Below are 24,235 nucleotides of genomic sequence, written 5' to 3'. Positions count from 1 at the left end.
TCTCTGCCAAGCAAGAACAGTCCAAGCCTTCCTGGAGGTCCAACCAGTCTTGGAACAAGGGGAAGCAATCTAAGAAGCCCGTTAGTGACTCAAAGTAAGCATGAAGGTTCTGCCCCCGATCCGGAACCGGATCTTGTGGTGGGCAGACTGTCTTTCTTCGTTCAGGCTTGGGTTCGGGATGTACCGGATCCCTGGGCGGTGGACTACGTGTCCAAACTAGAGTTCAAAACCTTTCCTCCCAGGCAGGTTTCTGCTCTCCAGATTATCTGTAGACCAGATAAAAAGAGAGGGGTTCTTGCACTGTGTCCAGGACCTTTCCGACCTAGGAGTGATAGTTCCTATCCCAATGCAGGAACAGGGCCTGGGATTCTACTCCAATCTGTGGTTCCCAAAAAGGAGGGAACTTTCAGGCCAATTTTAGATCTCAGAAGTCTAAACAAGTTCCTCAGGGTACCGTCCTTCAAGATGGAAACTATTTGTTCCATTCTTCCCTTGGTTCAAGAGGGTCAATTCATGACAACAGTAGATTTGAAGGATGTGTACCTACATGTTCCCATCCACAGGGATCATCACAAGTTTCTGAGGTTTGCCTTTCTAGACAAACTAATTTGTGGCTCTTCCTTTCGGCCTAGCCACAGCTTCCAGAATTTTCTCAAAGGTCCTGGGAGCCCTGTTGGCGGTCCTTCGGTTGCGGGGCATTGCAGTAGCGCCTTATCTGGACGACGTTCTGGTCCAGGCGCCATCCTTTCATCAAGCAAGCTCCCACACTGAGTTATTTTTTCTCCGTTCCCACGGATGGAAGGTGAACTTGGGAAAGAGTTCCTTGATACCAGCTACAAGGGTAGTGTTTTTGGGAACCATCATAGATTCCTTATCAATGAAAATATTTCTGACAGAGGTCAGAAAGACAAAGATTTTCGACTCTTGCCTTGCTCTTCAGTCCTCTCCTCGGCCGTCAGTGGTCCAATGTATGGAGGTAGTGGGTCTGATAGTAGCTGCCATGGACATCATTCCGTTTGCCCAATTCCATCTCAGACCTCTGCAGTTATGCATGCTCAAACAACGGAACGGGGATTATGCTGATCTGTCTCCGCGTTTACATCTGAATCAGGCAACAAGAGATTATTTTCCTTGGTGGTTATCTCAGGAACATCTCTCCCAGGGAATCTGCTTCCGCAGACCTTCCTGGGTGATTATGACCATGGATGCCAGCCTGTTTGGATGGGGAGCAGTCTGGGGCTCACTAAATGCTCAGGGGACGTGGTCTCGGGTGGAGTCTGTTCTCCCCATATACATCCTAGAGCTGAGGGCAATCTTCAATGCTCTTCTGGCCTGGCCTCAGTTAGATTCAGCCCAGTTTATCAGGTTCCAGTTGGACAACATAACTTCAGTGGCTTACATCAACCATCAGGGAGGAACTCTGAGTTCCTTGGCCATGACAGAGGTTGCCAAAATTATCCAGTGGGCAGAAACCCACAACTGCTGTCTATCTGTGATCCACATTCCAGGAGTGGACAATTGAGAAGCAAATTTTCTGAGCAGACAGACCTTTCACCCGGGGGAGTGGGAACTCTATCTGGAGGTGTTTTCCAACTTGATTCTCAAATGGGGGCAGCCGGAGCTGGATCTCATGGCATCTCGACAGAATGCCAAGCTCCCAAGGTATGGGTCAAGGGATCCTCAGGCTGTACTGATAGATGCTCTGGCGGTTCCTTGGAACTTCAGTCTAGCATACCTATTTCCTCCGCTCTCTCTACTTCCATGTGTCATTGCTCGAATCAAGCAGGAGAGGGCATTGCTGATCCTCATTGCACCTGCGTGGCCTCGCAGGATCTGGTATGCAGATCTAGTGGAGATGTCATCTCTTCCACCTTGGAGACTTTCACTGAGGAAGGACCTTCTACTTCAAGAAACCTTCCTTCATCTAAATCCCGTTTCTCTGAAGCTGACTGCTTGGAGATTGAACGCTTAATTCTATCTAAGCGTGATTTTTCTGAGTCGGTCATTGAGACCATGATTCAGGCTTGTAAGCCTGTTACCAGAAAGATTTACTATAAGATATGGCGTAAATATCTGTATTGGTGTGAATCCAGAGGCTACTCTTGGAGTAGAGTTCGGATTCCTAGAATTGTGTGCTTTCTCCAGGAGGGTCTGGAGAAGGGATTGTCTGCTAGTACCTTGAAAAGTCAAATTTCTGACTTATCTATATTGTTGCATAAACGTCTGGTGGACGTGCCAGATGTGCAATCCTTCTGTCAGGCCTTGGTCAGAATCAGGCCTGTGTTCAAACCTGTTACTCCTCCCTGGAGTCTTAACCTTGTTCTTAGAGTTCTTCAACAGGCTCCGTTTGAGCCTATGCATTCTTTAGATATTAAGATGTTATCTTGGAAAGTTTTTTGTTTCTTGTTGCAATTTCTTCTGCTTGTAGAGTCACTGAGCTCTCGGTGTTGCAGTATGAATCCCCTTACCTTACATTTGGATAAGGTAGTTAAGTTAGGGTTCCTCCCTAAAGTGGTTTCGGATAGGAACATTAATCAAGAAATTGTTGTTCCTTCTTTGTGTCCTAATCCTTCTTCTCAGAAAGAGCGTCTGCTGCACAACCTAGATGCGGTGCGTGCGTTGAAATACTATTTGCAGGTGATTTGCAGGATTTTCGCCAGTCTTCTGCTTTATTTGTTGTTTTCTCTGGGAAACGCAAGGGTCAGAAAGCTACTTCTCTTTCTTTGTGACTGAAGAGTATAATTCGTTTGGCCTATGAAACTGCTGAACAGCAGCCTCCTGAGAGAATCACGGCTCATTCCACGAGGGCTGTTTCCTCTTCCTTGGCATTCAAAAATGAAGCTTCTGTGAAACAGATTTGCAAGGCTGCAACTTGGTCCTCTTTACACACTTTTTCAAAATTTTATAAATTTGATACTTTTGCCTCAGCTGAGGCTTCTTTTGGGAGAAAGGTTCTTCTCCCTTATCATCTGTGTCCTCTAGCTTGGGTATTGATTCCCAATAGTAATTAGAGATGATCCGTGGACTCACCGTGTCATTAGAAAGAAAACGAAATTTATGCTTACCGGATACATTTATTTATTTCTTGACACAGTGAGTCCACGGCCCGCCCTGTATTTTTACAGACCGTTTTTTTCTTTGTTATATAAACCTTGGGCACCTCTGAACCTTGTGTTACTTCCTTTCTCTCTTTTTCCTTCGGGCGAATAACTGGGGTTGGAGGGAAGGGAGGTGATATTTAACAGCTTTGCTGTGGTGCTCCTTGCCTCCTCCTGCTGGCCAGGAGTGTTATTCCCAATAGTAATTAGAGATGATCCGTGGACTCACCGTGTCAAGAGAAAAATACATTTATAAGGTAAGCATAAATTTCGTTTTAGCTGCAATGTTTTATTTGGGACATGTTATATCATTTATATAGGATATTTTTAGGCATGGTGCAGGCACTTTACAAATGTGATTAAGGAGACTAAGGGGTTAATCGTCTCTTTTCTTTATGGAGATAAAGTTTAGCCCTTATTTTTATTTGTGGCTCATATATTAATTTTGTTTGAAAGAGACACACTATCGATATGTGGGATTATTTGGGCTTAAGTGAAGGACTAACACCACTCACTGCTAAAGGCTGATAACGGTCTTTCAAATAAAACGGTGAGTTTTCAGAAACACGCGCTTTTATTTTTGCTGTGCAATTTCTTGTCGGATGGTCATGGTCCGCATTCAGATTTCTAAGCAGAGCGGCGTCTACTATGTTCCGACATCTCCTGTGATCACTCGATCGGCAGGAGAGTCCTTTTGACGTTTCCCACTACCAGCTTTAGTACTGGAGGTCAGGTAGGAAACCTGAGTCTGTCTGTGTAGGGGGCCTGATTTTGTAAAATATTTTCTCAATTATTTTTGGGGAACTTTTTATTGGATAATATGGATCAAGACTCTCTTGTGATAAATGCTTATTATGCCTAGAGGCACAAATTGTTTTGCCTGTGCAATTTTGTGCTGCATGCTTAGCTAGAACTCTTGAATGTAAAGATAAATTGTTCCCCTCTGAGCCCAATGTCTCTCAGGATGATGCTGTTCAGGTAATGCCATAGCTTTCTCCTCAAACGACACAAGCCTCAATGGTGTCACATACAGTGCCCTGCAGTTCCTTTCAACCTCCTGGAGGAGTTTTTTTGCCATCAGATTTTGCTGCACAGATATCTTCTACGGTATCTTCTGCGGTATCTGAAGAGGTAAACTTCAGATTTAAGCTTGAATTCCTCCGTGTAATGTTAAAGGAGGTACTGGCTATTTTGGACGACTCTGATTCTTCTGTCGCTGTCAATCCTAAGAAATCTAGTAAACTTAACAAATACTATGATGTTCCTTCCTCTGTGGAAGTGTTTCCTGTTCCAGACTGTGTGTCGAAGATCATTGCACAGGAGTGGGATAGGCCAGGGATATCTTTCTCCCCGTCTCCCATTTTTAAAAAGAGGTTTCCTGTTGCTGACTCCATTCAAGACTCATGGTGCACAGTGCCTAAGGTAGAAGGGGCTATTTCTACTCTGGCTAAGAGAACCATGATTCCTATTAAGGATAGCTGATCCTTTAAGGATTCCATGGACAAAAAGCTGGAGACTTATTTAAAGAAAATGTATGTTCATCAGGGTCTACAATGGCAACCTGCAGTCTGTAATGCCACAGTGGCAAGTGCAGCGTCTTATTGGTGCAATGCTTTGTCAGAGTTGGTTTTAGAGGAAACTCCGTTGGAGGAGATCCAAGATAGGATTAAAGTGATGGTAAACTCTCCCCTTTTTAAAATCGGATCTGGAATGTAAGCGCTATTTTAGATGAAGTTTAATTCATCAGCTGTAATGAAGATGCAGTATAACATGCTTTTTAATATAGATATGAAATTCAAATACTGCATGCTCCTCCGCCCACTTCAAAAGTAAAATTTTCTGTGAGCTAACAGATTGAATTGTTGTCCAATCAACGCTCTCCCCATATGGCACTTTTGTTGTAGCTAGAGCATTGATTGGAGAGTAATTCAACCATTTAGCTGACAGGAAAATTGACTTTTGAAGTGGGTGGTGTAACTTGGGGTATTTGAATTTCATATCTATATTAATAACTAAGTTATAGTTCATCTTCATTGCACATGATGAATAAAACTCCATCTAAAATAGTGCTTACATTCCAGATCTGATTTTGAAAAGGAGAGAGTTTACCATCACTTTAAGGCCCTCAAACTAGCCAATTCATTTATTTATGATGCGAACATGCAAGTCATTAGACTGGGAGCCAAGATGTCTGGCTTCACTGTTCTAACCCACAGGGCTTTGTGGCTAAAACCTTGGTCAGCTGATGTTACCTCGAAGTCCAAGCTTCTGTCGCTACCTTACAAGGGTAAAACCCTGTTTGGGCCTGGTCTGGCAGAGATCATTTCTGAAATTACGGGTGGAAAGGGGTCCTTTCTACCACAAGACAAGAAGAATAGACCTAAGAGGCGTGAACATTCTAATTTTCGCTCCTTTGTAACTTCAAAGGTCAGAAGTCTTCCAAACTGTTGCAGCCCAAGTCCTCTTGGAGACCCAATCAGACTTGGAATAAGGGGAAACAATCAAAGAAGCCCTCATCTGAGACTAAGTCAGCAGGAAGGGTCCGCCCCCGGTCCAGTACTGGATCAAGTGGGGGGCAGACTTTCCTTGTTTTAAAAAGCTTGGCTACGCGATGTTCCAGACCCTTGGGCTGTGGACATAGTATCCCAGGATTACAAAATAGACTTTAAGACTTGTCCTCCCAGGGGCAGATTTCTCCCCTCAACATTATCTGCAGACCAGGTAAAAAGAGAGGCATTCTTGAACTGTGTTCAGGACCTTTTTTCCCTGGGAGTGATTGTTCCAGTTCCACTAAGGGAACAGGGCCTAGGATTTTATTCAAATCTGTTTGTGGTTCCCAAACTTTTCATCCCATTTTAGACCTGAAGTGTCTCAACAAATTTCTCAGGGTACCGTACTTCAAAATGGAAACCATTCGTTCTATTCTGCCTTTGGTCCAAGAGGGTCAGTTCATGATGACCATAAACCTGAGGGACGTGTATCTTCATGTTCCCATATACAGGGATCATAACCAGTTTTTGAGATTTGCTTTTCTAGACAAGCACTTTTAGTTTGTTGCTCTTCTGTTTGGCCTTGCCACAGCTCCCAGAATCGTCTCAAAGGTTCTGGAGGCTCTCTTGGCAGTTGTCAGGTCCCAGGGATTTGCAGTTGCTCCTTACCTGGACAACATATTGGTTCAGGCGCCATCTTTTCAACAAGTAAACTCTCGTACAGAGATCTTATTGTCTTTTCTATGTTACCACAGATGGAAAGTGAATCTGGAGAAGAGTTCCCTTGTTCCAGCTACAAGGGTAGTTTTCTTAACGACCATCATCGATTCCCTATCTATGAAGATTTCTCTTGTAAGATCTATCAAGTCCACGGATTCATCCTTACTTGTGGGATATTCTCCTTCCCTACAGGAAGTGGCAGAGAGAGCACCCACAGCAGAGCTGTCTATATAGCTCCTCCCTTAGCTCCACCCCCCAGTCATTCTCTCGGCCTGCTTAACTGCTAGGAAGGGCAAAGAGCTATGTGGTGACTATAATGTTAGTTTTTTATTTCTCAAGCAAAAGTTTATTATTTTAAATGGTACCGGTGTGTACTATTTACTCTCTGGCAGAAAAGGGATGAAGATTTCTGCAAGGAGGATGATGATCTTAGCACTTTGTAACTAAGATCCACTGCTGTTCTCACAAGGACTGAAGAGTACTGGAAAAATTCAGTTGGGAGAACGGTTTGCAGGCTAAGCTGCATATGAGGTATGTTCAGTCTATATTTTTCTAGACAGACTGTGTTAATTCTAGAAAAGGCTGGCAATATCCCCATGAGGGAAGGGTAAGCTGTATTCAGACACTTTGATAGGAATTTCAGCTTGCTTGAAGGGCTCATTAGTTACTGGTGACACTGTTTGGAAAAAAACATTTTGTTTATTGAGGGCAATTATAACGTTTTTTGAAGGGACTAAAGAGGTCGTTGTGGCTTGGTTTTGAGTTTTGTAACTCACATGGGTAATTAAGAGACACTCTGGTGTCTGGTGACACATCGAGTGAGGTGGGAGGGGCCTATTTTCGCGCCTCAGTTGCGCAGTTTCCTTTCCTCTGAGACATCCAACTGCTTCTCCTGAGGTTCCTGCTGTGTTTGAGGGCTGTAAAAGAAGTTTTTTTTTCCCCCCAAATCGTTCTGAAGGGCAGGTAGGAGCCACAGCAGAGCTGTGGCAAGGTGCTGAAAGTCTTTTTTAACGTTTTTGACATTTTTTTTTCAATCCGTTTTTGCTATTAAGGGGTTAATTTTTTATTTGCATAGCTGTGCAAAGTTACTAAGTCTTTATGGTGCTACTGTAAAAATTTCGTTAAGTTTACTGCTTTTTTACACTGTTTTGCAGAATTGGTGCAGCTTTTTTTCTCTTAAAGGCACAGTACCGTTTTATTTCTAAGTGTTTTTTACTTTGTGTTTTCCAAGCTTGCTTGTTACATTACTAGCCTGTTTAACATGTCTGACACCAAGGAAAATCCTTGTTTAATATGTTTGGAAGCCGTTGTGGAACCCCCTCTTAGAATGTGTCCCAATTGTACTGATATGTCTATAAACTATAAAGAACATATATTAGCAATTAAAAATAGAGCAATAGATGATTCTCAATCAGAGGTAAATGAGGGTTCGCCAGCTAGCTCTCCCCAAGTGTCACAACCAGTAACGCCCGCACAAGTGACGCCAAGTACCTCTAGTGCGTAAAATTCTTTTACTTTACAAGACATGGCCACAGTTATGAATACAACCCTCACAGAGGTTTTATCTAAACTGCCTGGTTTACAAGGAAAGCGGGGCAGCTCTGGGTTAAGGAAAAATGCTGAGCCGTCTGACGCTTTAGTAGCCGTATCTTATATGCCCTCACAATGCTCTGAAGTAGGGGTGAGGGATTTGTTATCTGAGGGAGAAATTTTTGATTCAGGAAAGACGCTTCCTCAGACAGATTCTGATATGACGGCCTTTAAATTTAAGCTTGAACACCTCCGCTTATTGCTCAGGGAGGTATTAGCGACTCTAGATGATTGTGACCCTATTGTGGTGCCAGAGAAATTGTGTAAAATGGATAAATACTTAGAGGTTCCTGTTTACACTGATGTTTTTCCAGTCCCTAAGAGGATTGTGAATATTATTACCAAGGAGTGGGATAGACCAGGTATTCCGTTCTCTCCCCCTCCTGTTTTTAAAAAAATGTTTCCCATATCTGACACCATGCGGGACTCGTGGCAGACAGTTCTACCGTCTTTCTACTCTGTCTAAACGTACAACTATACCTATCGAAGACAGTTGTGCTTTCAAAGATCCTATGGATAAAAAATTAGAGGGTCTCCTGAAGAAAATTTTTGTTCATCAGGGTTTTTCTCTCCAACCTATTGCGTGCATTGTTCCTGTAACTACTGGTTTGAGGCTCTTCAGATGGAGACTCCATTAGAGGAGATTATGGACAGAATCAAGGCCCTTAAGTTGGCTAATTCTTTTATTACAGATGCCGCATTTCAACTGGCTTAATTAGCGGCAAAGAATTCAGGTTTTGCCATTCTAGCACGCAGGGCGTTATGGCTTAAGTCCTGGTCTGCTGATGTGTCATCTAAATCTAAACTTTTGAACATCCCTTTCAAAGAGATTATTTCAGATATCACTGGAGGGAAAGGTCATGCCCTTCCTCAGGATAGATCAAATAAGATGAAGACCAAACAAAATAATTTTCGTTCCTTTCGGAACTTCAAAAGTGGTTCTGTTTCAGCTTCCTCTGCTGCAAAGCAAGAGGGGAATTTTGCCCAATCCAAGTCAGTCTGGAGACCTAACCAGGCTTGGAACAAGGGTAAACAGGCCAAGAAGCCTGCAGCTGCTTCTAAGACAGCATGAAGGGGTAGCCCCCAATCCGGGACCGGATCTAGTAGGGGGCCGACTCTCTCTCTTTGCTCAGGCTTGGGCAAGAGATGTTCACGATCCCTGGGCTTTAGAAATTGTGTCCCAGGGATATCTTCTGGAATTCAAAGACTCCCTTCCAAGGGGGAGATTTCATATTTCTCGATTGTCTGTAAACCAAACAAAGAGAGAGGCGTTCTTACGCTGTGTAGAAGATCTTCTTACCATGGGGGTGATCCGCCCAGTCCCAAAAGAAGAACAGGGGCTAGGGTTCTACTCAAACCTGTTTGTGGTTCCCAAAAAAGAGGGAACTTTCAGACCAATCTTGGATCTCAAAATTCTAAACAAGTTCCTCAAAGTTCCATCATTCAAGATGGAGACCATTCGGACTATTCTGCCTCTGATCCAGGAGGGTCAATATATGACTGCCGTGGACTTAAAGGATGCGTATCTACACATCCCTATTCACAGAGATCATCATCAATTTCTCAGATTTGCCTTTCTAAACAGGCATTACCAGTTTGTGGCTCTTCCCTTCGGGTTGGCCACGGCTCCAAGAATTTTCACATCTTAATTCAGGCGACATCTTAATTCAGGCGACATTTTAATTCAGGCGTCGACTTTTCAGCTAGCCAAGTCTCACACGGACATTGTGTTGGCTTTTCTGAGATCTCACGGGTGGAAGGGGAACATAAAAAAGAGTTCTCTCTTTCCTCTTACAAGAGTTTCCTTTCTAGGGACTCTGATAGATTCGGTAGAAATGAAAATATTTCTGACAGAGGTCAGAAAATCAAAACTTTTAACCACTTGCCGAACTCTTCATTCCATTCCTCGGCCATCAGTGGCTCAGTGTATGGAGGTAATCGGACTCATGGTAGCGGCAATGGACATAGTTCCTTTTACCCGCCTACACCTCAGACCACTGCAACTATGCATGCTCAAACAGTGAAATGGGGATTATGCAGATTTATCTCCTCAACTGCATCAGGACCAGGAGACCAGAGATTCTCTTCTCTGGTGGTTGTCTCAGGACCACCTGTCTCAGGGAATGTACTTCCACAGGCCAGAGTGGCTCATTGTAACGACAGATGCCAGCCTACTAGGCTGGGGTGCAGTCTGGAAATCCCTGAAAGCACAGGGCTTATGGTCTCGGGAGGAATCTCTTCTTCTGACAAACAAGGAGTTCTCTAGCGATGATAGAGGTAACCAAAATAATCCGATGGGCAGAGGATCACTCTTGCCATCTCTCAGCAATCCACATCCCAGGAGTAGAGAACTGGGAGGCGGATTTTCTAAGTCGTCAGACTTTACATCGGGGGGAGTGGGAACTCCATCCGGAAGTATTTGCTCAGCTGATTCAGCTATGGGGCACACCAGAATTGGATCTGATTGCGTCTCGTCAGAATGCCAAACTTCCTTGTTACGGGTCCAGGTCCCGGGATCCCAAGGCGGTTCTGATAGATGCTCTAGCAGTGCCTTGGTCCTTCAATCTGGCCTACGTATTTCCACTGCTTCCTCTCCTTCCACGTCTGGTTGCCAGAATCAAGCAGGAGAGAGCTTCAGTGATTCTGATAGCACCTGCGTGGCCACGCAGGACTTGGTATGCAGACCTAGTGGGCATGTCCTCGGTTCCACCGTGGACCCTGCCAGTGAGGCGGGACCTTTTAATCCAGGGTCCGTTCTCGCATCCAAATCTAGTTTCTCTGCGTCTGACTGCTTGGAGATTGAACGCCTAATTCTATCTAAGCGTGGGTTCTCTGAGTCGGTCATTGATACCCTGATTCAGGCTAGAAAACCTGTCACTTTATTTGTGTGAATCCAAAGGTTACTCTTGGAGTAAGATTAGGATTCCTAGAATATTGTCTTTTCTCCAGGAGGGTTTGGAGAAGGGATTATCAGCTAGTTCTCTTAAAGGGCAAATATCTGCTTTGTCTATTCTACTACACAAACGTCTGGCAGATGTCCCAGACGTTCAAACTTTTAGTCAGGCTTTGGTCAGAATTAAGCCTGTATTTAGGCCTGTTGCTCCGCCTTGGAGCCTAAACTTAGTTCTTAGAGTTCTTCAAGGGGTTCCGTTTGAACCTATGCATTCCATAGATATTAAGCTTCTATCTTGGAAAGTTTTGTTTTTAGTTGCCATCTCTTCGGCTCGAAGAGTTTCTGAGCTATCTGCTTTACAGTGTGATTCACCTTATCTTATTTTTCATGCAGATAAGGTGGTTTTGCGTACCAAACCTGGGTTTCTTCCTAAGGTTGTTTCTAATAAGAATATCAATCAAGAGATTGTTGTTCCTTCACTGTGTCCTAATCCTTCATCAAAGAAGGAACGTCTGTTGCACCATCTTTATGTGGTTCGTGCTTTAAAGTTCTACTTACAAGCAACCAAAGATTTCCGTCAAACATCTTCATTGTTTGTTGTTTATTCTGGAAAGCGGAGAGGCCAAAAGGCTATGGCTACCTATTTCCTTTTGGCTGAAAAGCATCATCCGTTTGGCCTATGAGACTGCTGGACAGCAGCCTCCTGAAAGAATTTCTGCTCATTCTACTAGAGCTGTGGCTTCCACATGGGCTTTTAAAACTGAGGCTTCTGTTGAACAGATTTGTAAGGCGGCGACTTGGTCTTCGCTTCATACTTTTTCCAAATTTTACAAATTCGATACTTTTGCTTCTTCGGAGGCTATGTTTGGGAGAAAGGTTCTACAAGCAGTGGTGCCTTCCGTTTAAGGTCCCTGTCTTGTCCCTCCCTTCATCCGTGTCCTAAAGCTTTGGTATTGATATCCCACAAGTAAGGATGAATCCGTGGACTCGATACATCTTACAAGAGAAAACATAATTTATGCTTGCCTGATAAATTTATTTCTCTTGTGATGTATCGAGTCCACGGCCCGCCCTGTTTATTACAACAGGCATATATATATATTTTTATTTTTAAAACTTTCAGTCACCACTGCACCCTATAGTTTCTCTTTTTTCTTCCTAGCCTTCGGTCGAATGACTGGGGGGTGGAGCTAAAGGAGGAGCTATATAGACAGCTCTGCTGTGGGTGCTCTCTCTGCCACTTCCTGTAGGGAAGGAGAATATCCCACAAGTAAGAATGAATCCGTGGACTCGATACATCACAAGAGAAATAAATTAATCGGGTAAGCATAAATTTTTTTTTTCTGACGGAGGTCAGAAGATGCAAGCTTCTCACTTCTTGCCTCTCTCTTCAGTCTACTGTACGGCCATCAGTAGCTCTAAGTATAGAGGTAATTGGTCTGATCTTTCTCAGGGCACATGCTTCCGGAGAACCTCCTGGGTGATTGTGACAATGGATGCCAGCCTGCTGGGCTGGGCAGCAGTCTGGGTCTCTCTTTTTAAGGCTCAGGGCCTATGGACTCGGGAGGAGTCTTCTCTCCCAATAAACATCTTGAAGTTGAGAGCGATCTTCAGTGCCCTGATGGCTTGGCCTCAGTTTTCCTTAGCCCGGTTTATCAAGTTCCTGTCGGACAACATCACCTCAGTGGCTTACATCAACCACCAGGGAGGAACTCTGAGTTCCTTGGCTATGAAGGAGGTGACTCACATTCTGCAGTGGGTGGAAGCTCACAATTGTCTTCTATCTGCCATCCACATTCCAGGAGTGGACAACTGGGAGGTGGATTTCTTGAACAGACAGACCTTTCATCCCGGGGAGTGGGCTCTTCATCCAGAGGTGTTCTCCAGGTTAACCCTCAAGTGGGGGGGTGCCAGAGTTGAATCTGATGGCGTCTCATCAGAACGCCACGCTTCTAAGGTACGGTTCAAGGTCAAGAGATCCTCAGGCCGCCCTGATAGATGATCTGGCGGCTCCTTGGGATTTTGTTCTAGCATACCTGTTTCCTCAGTTTGCTCTCCTTCCACAAGTCATTGGTTGTATCAAACAGGAGAGAGCATCTGTATTTCTGATAGCTCCTGCATGGCCTCACAGGATCTGGTTTGCAGACCTGGTAAGGATGTCATCTCTTCCTCCTTGGAGGTTACCTCTGAGGAAGGACCTTCTAACTCAGGGTCCTTTCCTCCATCCAAATCTTGTTTCTCTGAAGCTGACTGCATGTATATTGAACGCTTAGTTCTGGCTAAGCGTGGGTTTTCTGAGTCAGTCATTGATACTATGATTTAGGCTTGCAAGCCTGTTACTCGTAAGATTTACTATAAGGTATGGCGTAAATATCTCTATTGGTAGAGGATTCCTAAAAATGTGTCTTTTCTCCAGGATTGTCTGGAGAAAGGGTCGTCAGTTCTCTGAAAGGTCAGATTTCTGCATTATCTATTCTTTTACATAAGCGTCTGGCGGATGTACCAGATGTTCAATCTTTTTGTCAGGCCCTGGTTAGAATCAGGCCTGTGTTTAAACATGTTGGTCCTCCTTGGAGCCTTAACCTAGTTCTTAGAGTTTTGCAGCAGGCTCCGTTTGAGCCAATGCATTCCATAGATATTAAGCTGTTACCATGGAAGGTTTTGTTTCTTATTGCTATTTCTTCTGCTCTGAGAGTTTCCGAACTCTTGGCTTTGCAGTGCGATTAATTTTTCTCATGCGGATAAGGCGGTCCTTCGTACTAAATTGGGGTTTCTCCCTAAGGTGGTTTCGGATAGAAATCATAATCAGGAAATTGTTGTTCCTTCTCTCTGTCCTAGTCCTTCCTCTCATAAGGAACGTCTGTTGCACAACTTGGATGTGGCACATGCTCTAAAATTCTACCTACAGGCTACTAAGGATTTTCGCCAGTCTTCTGCCCTGTTTGTTTGTTTCTCTGGAAAGCGTAAGGGTCAGAAAGCTACTTCTACTTCTCTTTCCCTCTGGTTGAGAAGTATGATTCATTTTGCTTATGAGACTGCTGTACAGCAGCCTCCTGAGAGACTTACAGCTCATTCCACTAGCGCTGTCTCCTCTTCTTGGGCTTTCAAAAATGAAGCTTCTGTGGAACAGATTTGCAAGGCTGCAACTTGGTCCTCTCTGCATACTTTTTCCAAATTCTATAAATTTGATACTTTTGATTCGGCTGAGGCTTCCTTTGGGAGAAAGGTTCTTCAAGTGGTGGTGCCTTCTGTTTTGGTCCGCCTGTCTTATTCTCCCTCCCTGCTCAGTCTGTGTCCTCTAGCTTGGGTATTGGTTCTCACTAGTAATTGAAATGACGTTGTGGACTCTCCATGTTTTAGGAAAGAAAACAAAATTTATGCTTACCTGATAAATTTCTTTCCAGACATGGAGAGTCCATGACCCCTCCCTTTAGATTAGACAGTAATTTTTTTTACTAAACCTCAGGCACCTCTACACTTTATTGTTATCTTCTTGTTCTATTTAACTTCGGCTGAATGACTGGGGGTTATGGGTAAGGGAAGTGACACTTAACAGCTTTGCTGTGGTGCTCTTTGCCGCCTCCTGCTGGCCAGGAGTGAATATCTCACTAGTAATTGGAATGAAGTCGTGGACTCCATGTCCGGAAACAAAGAAATTTATTAGGTAAGCATAAATTTTGTTATTTGAATTTTGGAGTTGATACATATAAGGGTAAATGCTACAAAATGTTACTAGTTTAGGGGGGACCTTTGAAGTCCACTCCAAAAAAAGTATATATTTTACCTTTTTGTAATTCAGTTATAATACATATATTGTAAATGCCTTATTACTGCTTAAAGATATTATGTGGAATGTAAGAACATATTGAGCTCCACCTACATATGTGTATTACATACACACCATATATACCCTTTACTTACATGCATTTCTACCTACAACAAGTGGAATTGAGCCATTTACTCACCAGTAAATGTTATATCACATTAAACATGAAGTAGCTGATTTATCATTTAGTTTTGGGGTTTTTTAACACTCATACTAAGCTTAAAGAGGCATTAAACACTAAAACATTTCATGTACCAACCTCTTATTATGGGTGCTGCCATTTTGGAACCTAGAATTCACACCAGTATCTGAACGGGGTTTGTTGCACTTGTGCAAACATATCAGCACTGTAATACAGTGAAAGCTAGATTTCAATATGGCGGCACCAGTGACTAGAGGGAGGCGGGGAATAACCTTAATACTATGCTAATAAAATGTATTTAGGGATAGATTACAAGTGGAGTACTATTTATCGCTCCCACTCACGAGTTGTCTGGGGTTGTCATGTTCCTTGTTCAAAGGAGAATTGCCTGGTATTTCGGGGCTGAACTAGCTGATGAGCTGTTGTTCGTTCCTGTTAGAGCGCTTCTCTCTTCTGTATGATATATATATATATATATATATTTTTTTTTTTCCAATGTTCTTCACATAGGGGAATATGTTATATTTATTTTGAAAAAGATATATATATATATATATATATATATATATATATCTTTTTCAAAATAAATATAACATATTCCCCTATGTGAAGAACATTGGAAAAAAAAAAATATATATATATATATATACACATATGTGTGTGTATGTATATTTTTTGTTGAACATAAGTTAAGAGCTCTGAAGTTGTGCTATCTCGAAGCACGTTAAATTCAATTGCGCTCAACTGAATGCATTTACTTTTAACCTGTAATACACGCACTACTTCTGTGCAAAGCTGCAATAAACCACTTTTAACTTGCGTGCAATAGCGCGCCACTTGTATTCTAGCCTATAGTCCCTTTAACCATTACTGCTTGATGTGCTGAAATTATACTATATTTGTCTCTAATATGTTGGAATATTTAATGATTACTAAGCTGCTAACTTAATTAAGTCAGTACCTGAAAATTATTTCAACCAATCTTGTGTCCATTTATGTATAGGAACTTATCCATAGCTTTTTTTTTGTTTGTTTTTTAATTAAACCTTTCAGCCACGATGCAATGGATTCGTATTATGAATATATCTGGGATGTGACTATACTGGAATACCTCACATGTATCCTTTTACAGTGCGTTTAGAAAATTAGTTGATACACAACTACATGCAAGGAATTGTATGTATAAATTGTCTGGTATTTCTTTAAGGTTTAAAACACTGTCCTCCTTAGACTGCCAAATTATTCATTCACTATATAAGTTGGAATTAAAGGGATTCTCATTGTAGCCTCTGCCTGCAGATAAAAAACTGAGCAGACATTACAGAACTTGGGTTCTACTGTCAAATGATTATTGCAGCAAAAGTCCTCTACTAAACATGGGCAATAAACTGATTGCAGCTAAATAAGATGTTTCCTAGCGACACTTCAAAGGAAAACCGCTACCCTGACTTCCCAAAGATAACCCAGCCACCTTGTGGGGCTCTGACAGGAAGTAATGGACCCTGCCCAAGTGAAGTTTTAAAAAAAAAAAAAGTAAAATTATTTTAAAATTATGATTTCTATTAAGTTTAACCCACTGCTTAGTGGGGGGGGTTATTACAGCACTTTTTCTTAATGAGCTTTTCAGATCTGCACCATAAAAGAGGAGAAATGGATAAAAGACAAATAGCGGTGAGTAAAATCCACCAAACAATATACTCTAACGCAAACATTCTTGTGGAAGCTGTGTTAAAAACAAAATGTATCCTTTCCTGATAAATAAAAAAATTTCTTGGTAGTGAGAGTCCACGAAACCTTACTCTTGGGATTACATCACCTGGCCACCAGGAGTAGGCAAAGACAACTTACACCAGGGCTTAAGTATCCCTCCTACTCCCCTTTCCCTCCCAGTAGTATGTATATCGAACGATAGGAAAAAGTAAGAAAGACAGTAGGGTAAAGAGGTGCAAACTAGGACTGCCGCCACCAGGAAAAAAAAATGGGCAGGTTCGTGGATTCTCACTAGCAAGAAACAAATTAATTTATCAGGTAACAATAAATTTTGTTTTCTTTTTAATGGTAGTGAGAGTCCACAAGACCTTACTCTTGGGACTGAATATCTAAGCTATGGAGTCCATTTAAATGTTGGGTGCAACAAAAAGAAAGCCAGACCCCTGCTTATCAGGTATTACTGCCTGAAGGACCTTCATTCCAAATGCTGCCTCCACTGAGGCAAAAACATCAAAATTATAGAATTTGGTGAACATATGCAGAGACGACCAAGTAGCAGCCTTGCTTGTTTGATCCACAGAAGCCTCATTCTTGACAGCCCAAGAAATAGAAACTGAGTGGGTAGTATGAGCAGTAATTCAGTAAGGCTGTTGCTGAACTGCCTCCTTAGTAAGCTTTTATTAATCAGGCTCCCCAACCAAAAAGCTAAGGACACTGCAGTAGCCTTTTGGCTACTGCAGTGTCCTTAGATTTTTGGTTGGACAAGAAGATTGACTAAACCCCTTAGTAGCATGTAAAAAACACGTCAATGCCCTGACCACATCTAGATTATGCAGAAGCCTCTTTCTTCGAGGAACCTGGATTAGGACATAATGAAGGAACAATGACCAACCGAGACCACCTTTGGCAAAAAAAACACAGTACGTAAAACCGCCTTATCCCGGTGAAAGACCAAATAAGGAGGATCACAAGAAAGTGATGATAATTCGAAAACTCTTCTGGCTGAAGAGATAGCTAACAAAAACAGAACCTTTCCGGGGTAAAGACTTGATGTCAAATGAATGCACCCTCAGAAACAAATTAAGGTTCCATAGAGGAAAAATAGGCTTAAAGGGACACTGAACCCAATTTTTTTCTTTTGTGATTTAGATAGAGCATGAAATTTTAAGCAACTTTCTAATTTACTCCTATTATCACATTTTCTTCATTCTCTTGGTATCTTTATTTGAAATGCAAGAAGTTTAGATGCCGGCCCATTTTTGGTGAACAACCTGGGTTGTCCTTGCTGATTGGTGGATAAATTCACCCACCAATGAAAAAGTGCTGTCCAGAGTTCTGAATAAAAAAAAGCTTAGATGCCCTTTTTCAAATAAAGATATCAAGAGAATGAAGAAAAATTGATTATAGGAGTAAATTAGAAAGTTGCTTAAAATTGCCTGCTCTATCTGAATCATGACAGAAAAAATTTGGGTTCAGTGTCCCTTTAACAATTAGTTTGATTCTAACCAGAGCATGAACAAAATACTGAATATCAGGAAGTCTAGTTATGCAACAAAACCGAAAGGGCAGAAATCTGGCCCTTAAGAGAACTGGCTGACAGACCCTTGTCTAAGCCCTCTTGAAGGAACTGTAAGATCTGTAGATGCCAGGAAAAAACCCTATCAGGACACCAAGAAAGAAATACCTTTCACACTTTATAATAGATCCGTCTAGTAACAGGCTTACAAGCCTGACTCAAGGTATCAATAACAATCTCAGAGAAACCCCTCTGAGATAAGATCAACCGTTAAATCTCCACACAGTTAAGCTGAGAGACTGAAGATTTTGATAGAAGAAGGGGGCTCTTGAGCCAGCAGATCCGGACGGTGTGGTAGGCATTACGGAGGGGCACTGGACATCCTCACTAGGTCGGCATACAATGTCCTGGGAAGCCACGCAAGGGCTATTAAGATAGCCGGAACGTTCTACTGCTTTAGACAAGCCACTACCCTGTGCAGGTGTACAATTGGAGGAAACTGGTAAATTAGATTATGCCAAGGAGCTGCCAACTCCAAGATCTGGAACGCCCCCATCAACATCAATTGATTGAAAATCTCTTGGTTGAGAAACCATTCCCCTGGGTTAAGTCCTCTTCCCAGTTGTCCACACCTGGAATGTGAATAGCTAAAATCATGCAGAGATTCCCCTCCACCCTGATATATGCCCCTGCCATTATATTGACTGACTGAAAACGGATGAACGGAACCGAATGAAGCACAGGCCACGACTGTAGAGCATTGAAGATTGTTCCAAGACATTGATATCTAGAACCACTTGTGGAGACCAAACAGCCTGTACTCTCAGATGACCCCAAACCGCTCCCCATCCAGACAGACTTGCATTTGTAGTGACAATTTACCATGTTGGACATTGAAACGTCTATGATAACTCCCAAGAAACGCACTCTTGTAGAGGAAGTAAGGGAACTCTTTCCGACATTAACCCTCCAACCTTAATTGGGAAGAAACCAAAGTAATTTCTCCCTGTGAACCATAGCTAAAGGTAAAGATGAAGCCTGAACCAAGATATCGTCCAGGTAAGGAGCCACAGCTATCACCATAAGCTTAAATCACTAATAGAATGGCTCCCAGAACCTTTGTAAATATCCTACGAGCAGTAGCAAGACCAAACGGTAAACCTGTGAACTGATAGTGTTTGTCTAGAAAGGCACACAGAAGAAATAGGGCAAAAAACATCCCTCTTTGGAAACAAGAACAGGTTTGAATAGAACCCTTTATTTCATATAGGTGGCAAGAGTCCATGAGCTAGTGACGTATGGGATATACATTCCTACCAGGAGGGGGCAAAGTTCCCCAAACCTCAAATGCCTATAAATACACTTCCCACCTCACTCATACCTCAGTTTTAACAAACTTTGCCTCCTTAGGTGGTGGTGAAGCATGATGTGCTTAATTTCTTCTGTGAAAGGCGCTTCTAAGCATATTGAAGCCCAGTTCCTCTCTAAGTAGAGTGTTTGTCTGAGAGATGTGAAGGGAGTATTGCCTGATGATACCATGTTTTCACCTATGGGAAATCTATTCTAGGGCTCTCTGTAAGTTCGTTTGCGGGGATTCATCTGCTGCCTCCTTTTACAGATCGACATTATTCTCCACTACCATTACCTGTGCAGATATGTTTCAGTACTGGTTTGGCTGTCTGCTATATGTGGATGGGTGTCTTCTGGTAAGAATATATCATTTTTAAGATGCTCTCAACTATGAAAGGCACTTTATATTATAAAGTTCTTAATGTATATTGCATATATTAGCCATGAGTCAGGTCTGTTCATATTTTCCTTCGCAGTCACACAGTTTCAGAATGGAAATTATGTTTATGGGAGAATTTAGGTATTTTTTTCTTACTTGGGGTTCAGGTTAGTTGTTAACATGGAGTCTGTTTTTAAACTTTTCGTGGGCAAATTGCATAATTTTATTGTCATTTTTGGCGTGAATATTTTCTGCTGTGACGCAAGTTGCATCATTTCATTGCGTCATGTTTGGCACGAGGTTGCTCCTGTTGTGGCATGAGTTGCGTCCTTTTTGGCGCAAAGTCGCGCCTGTTATGACGCAAGTTGCATCTTTTCAGTGCGTCATTCTTTCTGCCAAAATTTGTTATATTAAGACTCTCCCTCTAATGCTCGCTGCTCTCATTATATTATAGAGAGCTATGATTTTACTTTTTGTATAACAATTTTATCATAAGCATTTTTTCCCATTCCTTAAACCGCTATATTGAGGACATTGGATATTTTGTTTAAATGTTATTTTTTTTTTTTTTTGTTGCATTTTGCAAGATGTCTCAAACGGATCCTGCCTCTGATGTTACTGTAGGAACTAAGCTGCCTAAACACAATTCTACCAAAGCTAAGTCTGTTTGTTGTAAACAAGCTGATCTTATTTCTTCAGCTCAATTATGTGGCATTTTTCTGACAAATTATTACATGCTGATAATGTTTCTATGAGTACAAATACATCTACTGATATTCCTGCAGATATAAAAAACATAATTTATGTAAGAATTTACCTGATAAATTAATTTTTCATATTGGCAAGAGTCCATGAGCTAGTGACTTATGGGATATACAATCCTACCAGGAGGGGCAAAGTTTCCCAAACCTTAAAATGCCTATAAATACACCCCTCACCACACCCACAATTCAGTTTCACGAATAGCCAAGTAGTGGGGTGATAAAGAAAGGAGTAAAAAGCATCAACAAAGGAATTTGAAAATAATTGTGCTTTATACAAAAAATCATAACCACCATAAAAAAGGGTGGGCCTCATGGACTCTTGCCAATATGAAAGAAATTAATTTATCAGGTAAATTCTTACATAAATTATGTTTTCTTTCATGTAATTGGCAAGAGTCCATAAGCTAGTGGCGTATGGGATATCCATACCCAAGATGTGGAACTCCACGCAAGAGTCACTAGAGAGGGAGGGATAAAAATAAACAGCCATATTCCACTGAAAAAATAATCCACAACCCAAAATATAAGTTTATTCTTTAAATGACAAGAAAAACTTAAAACATCAGCAGAAGAATCAAACTGAAACAGCTGCCTGAAGAACTTTTCTACCAAAAAGAAGCAAATACATCAAAATGGTAGAATTTAGTAAATGTATGTAAAGAAGTTGCCGCTCTGCAAATTTGATCAACTGAAGCTTCATTCTTAAAATCCCATGAAGTGGAGAATGATCTAGTAGAATGAGCTGTAATTCTCTGAGGCGGGGCCTGACCCGACTCCAAATAAGCTTGATGGATCAAAAGCTTTAACCAAGAAGCCAAGGAAATAGCAGAAGCCTTCTGACCTTTCGTAGGACCAGAAAATATAACAAATAGACTAGAAGTCTTCCTGAAATCTTTAGTAGCTTCAACATATTTTAAAGCTCTCACCACATTCAAAGAATGTAAGGATCTTTCCAAAGAATTCTTAGGATTAGGACACAAGGAAGGGACAACCATTTCTCTACTAATGTTGTTAGAATTCACAACTTTAGGTAAAAATTTAAATGAAGTCCTCAAAACCGCCTTATCCTGATGAAAAATCAGAAAGGGAGATTCACAAGAAAGAGCAGATAGCTCAGAAACTCTTCTAGCAGAAGAGATGACCAAAAGGAACAAAACTTTCCAAGAAAGTAGTTTAATGTCCAAAGAATGCATAGGCTCAAATGGAGGAGCCTGTAACGCCTTCAAAACCAAATTAAGACTCCAAGGAGTATAAATTGATTTAATGACGGGCTTAATACGAACTAAAGCCTGTACAAAACAGTGAATATCAGGAAGTTTAGCAATCTTTCTGTGAAATAAAACAGAAAGAGCAGAGATTTGTCCCTTCAAGGAACTTGCAGACAAACCCTTATCCAAACCATCCTGAAGAAACTGTAAAATTCTAGGGATTCTAAAAGAATGCCAAGAGAATTTATGAGAAGAACACGATGAAATGTAGGTATTCCAAACTCGATAATAAATCTTTCTAGAGATAGATTTACAAGCTTGTAACATAGTATTAATCACTGAGTCAGAGAAACCTCTATGACTTAGTACTAAGCGTTCAATTTCCATACCTTCAAATTTAATGATTTGAGATCCTGATGGAAAAACAGACCTTGAGACAGTAGGTCCGGCCTTAACGGAAGTGGCCAAGGTTGGCAACTGGACATCCGAACAAGATCCGCATACCAAAACCTGTTTGGCCATGCTGGAGCCACCAGCAACACAAACGATTGTTCTATGATGATTTTGGATATCACTCTTGGAAGAAGAACTAGAGGTGGGAAAATGTAAGCAGGATGATAACACCAAGGAAGTGTCAGCGTATCCACTGCTTCTGCCTGAACATCCCTGGACCTGGACAGGTATCTGGGAAGTTTCTTGTTTAGATGAGAGGCCATGAGATCTATCTCTGGAAGACCCCACATCTGAACAATCTGAGAAAACACATCTGGATGGAGAGACCACTCCCCTGGATGTAAATTGTCTACACCTGGGATATGCACCACAGAGATTAGGCAGGAGCTGGATTCCGCCCAAGCAAGTATCCGAGATACTTCTTTCATAGCTTGAGGACTGTGAGTCCCACCCTGATGATTGACATATGCCACAGTTGTCATATTGTCTGTCTGAAAGCAAATGAACAGTTCTCTCTTCAACAGAGGCCAAAACTGAAGAGCTCTGAGAATTGCACTTCTAAAATATTGATTGGAAATCTTGCCTCTTGAGATTTCCAAACCCCTTGTGCTGTCAGAGATCCCCAACCTGAAAGACTTGCGTCTGTAGTGATCACAGTCCAGGTTGGTCAAACAAAGGAAGCCGCTTGAACTAAACGCTGGTGATTTAACCACCACGTCAGAGAGTGTCGAACATTGGGATTTAAGGATATTAACTGTGATATCTTTGTATAATCCCTGCACCATTGATTCAGCATACAAAGCTGGAGAGGTCTCATATGAAAACGAGCAAAAGGAATTGCGTCCGATGCTGCAGTCATGAGGCCTAAAACTTCCATGCACATAGCCACTGAAGGGAATGACTGAGACTAAAGGTGCCGACAGGCTGCAACCAATTTCAAACGTCTCTTGTCTGTTAGAGACAGAGTCATGGACACTGAATCTATCTGGAAACCTAAAAAGGTGACCCTTGTCTGAGGAATCAAGAAACTTTTTGGTAAATTGATCCTCCAACCATGTTTTTGAAGAAACAACACTAGTTGATTTGTGTGAGATTCTGCAGAACGTAAAGACTGAGCTAGTACCAAGATATCGTCCAAATAAGAAAACACTGCAATACCCTGCTTTCTGATTACAGAAAAGATTCTTGGAGCTGTTGCTAGGCCAAATGGAAGAGCAATAAATTGGTAATGCTTGTCTAGAAAAAAGAATCTCAGGAACTGATAATGTTCTGGATGAATCGGAATATGAAGGTATGCATCCTGCAAGTCTATTGTAGACATATAATGTCCTCGCTGAACAAAAGGCAGAATAGTCCTTATAGTCACCATCTTGAAAGTTGGTACTCTTAAATAACGATTCAAAATTTTCAGATCCAGAACTGGTCTAAATGAATTTTCCTTCTTTGGGACAATGAAGAGATTTGAATAAAACCCCAGACCTTGTTCCTGAAAAGGAACTGGCATGATTACCCCTGAAGACTCCAGGTCTGAAACACACTTCAGGAAAGCCTGAGCTTTTACTGGATTTGCTGGGATACGTGAGAGAAAAAATCTTCTCACAGGAGGTCTTAGTCTGAATTCTATTTGATACCCTTGAGAGACAATGCTCTGAATCCATTGATTTTGGACAGAATTTATCCAAATATCCTTGAAAAACCTTAATCTGCCCCCTACCAGCTGAGCTGGAAAGAGGGCCGAACCTTCATGCGGACTTAGGGGCTGACTTTGTTTTTTTTTTTTAAAAGGCTTGGATTTATTCCAATTTGAGGAAGGCTTCCAATTGGAAACAGATTCCTTGGGGGAAGGATTAGATTTTTGTTCCTTATTTTGACGAAAGGAACGAAAACGGTTAGAAGCCTTAGATTTACCCTTAGGTTTTTTTTTTTAAGGATAAGGCAGTTCTGCAAACCGATATTTTTTTTATTAAAAAAAATGGTACTTGCCTTGTGTCCTGCTCAGACAAATTGTAAATTGAAGCTTTTGGATTTTTTCTGCCATAATTGTGCAATTTTTTGGTGTACGGGTCAGAAAGCTACTGCTACTATCTTTAGAGGCTT

At 41.8% G+C, this 24,235-nt stretch overlaps 1 protein-coding gene across 1 annotated transcript in view; it reads left to right on the top strand.

Annotated features, from left to right (window-relative positions):
* The window catches only part of INTS8 (integrator complex subunit 8), a gene marked incomplete in the record, with an annotated part of 407,787 nt that overhangs the window by 374,681 nt on the left and 8,871 nt on the right, over nt 1-24,235 (top strand). Inside the window, 2 exon segments of the mRNA XM_053715214.1 lie at nt 15,812-15,876; nt 16,386-16,429. Of these exon segments, the coding sequence (XP_053571189.1) occupies nt 15,812-15,876; nt 16,386-16,429 (109 nt within the window).

Source organism: Bombina bombina, chromosome 5 (assembly GCF_027579735.1).
Source record: "Bombina bombina isolate aBomBom1 chromosome 5, aBomBom1.pri, whole genome shotgun sequence".
Taxonomy (NCBI): Eukaryota; Metazoa; Chordata; class Amphibia; order Anura; family Bombinatoridae; genus Bombina; species Bombina bombina.
Note: the sequence above shows the minus strand (reverse complement) of the source record. Positions and strands in the feature narration are given on the sequence as shown.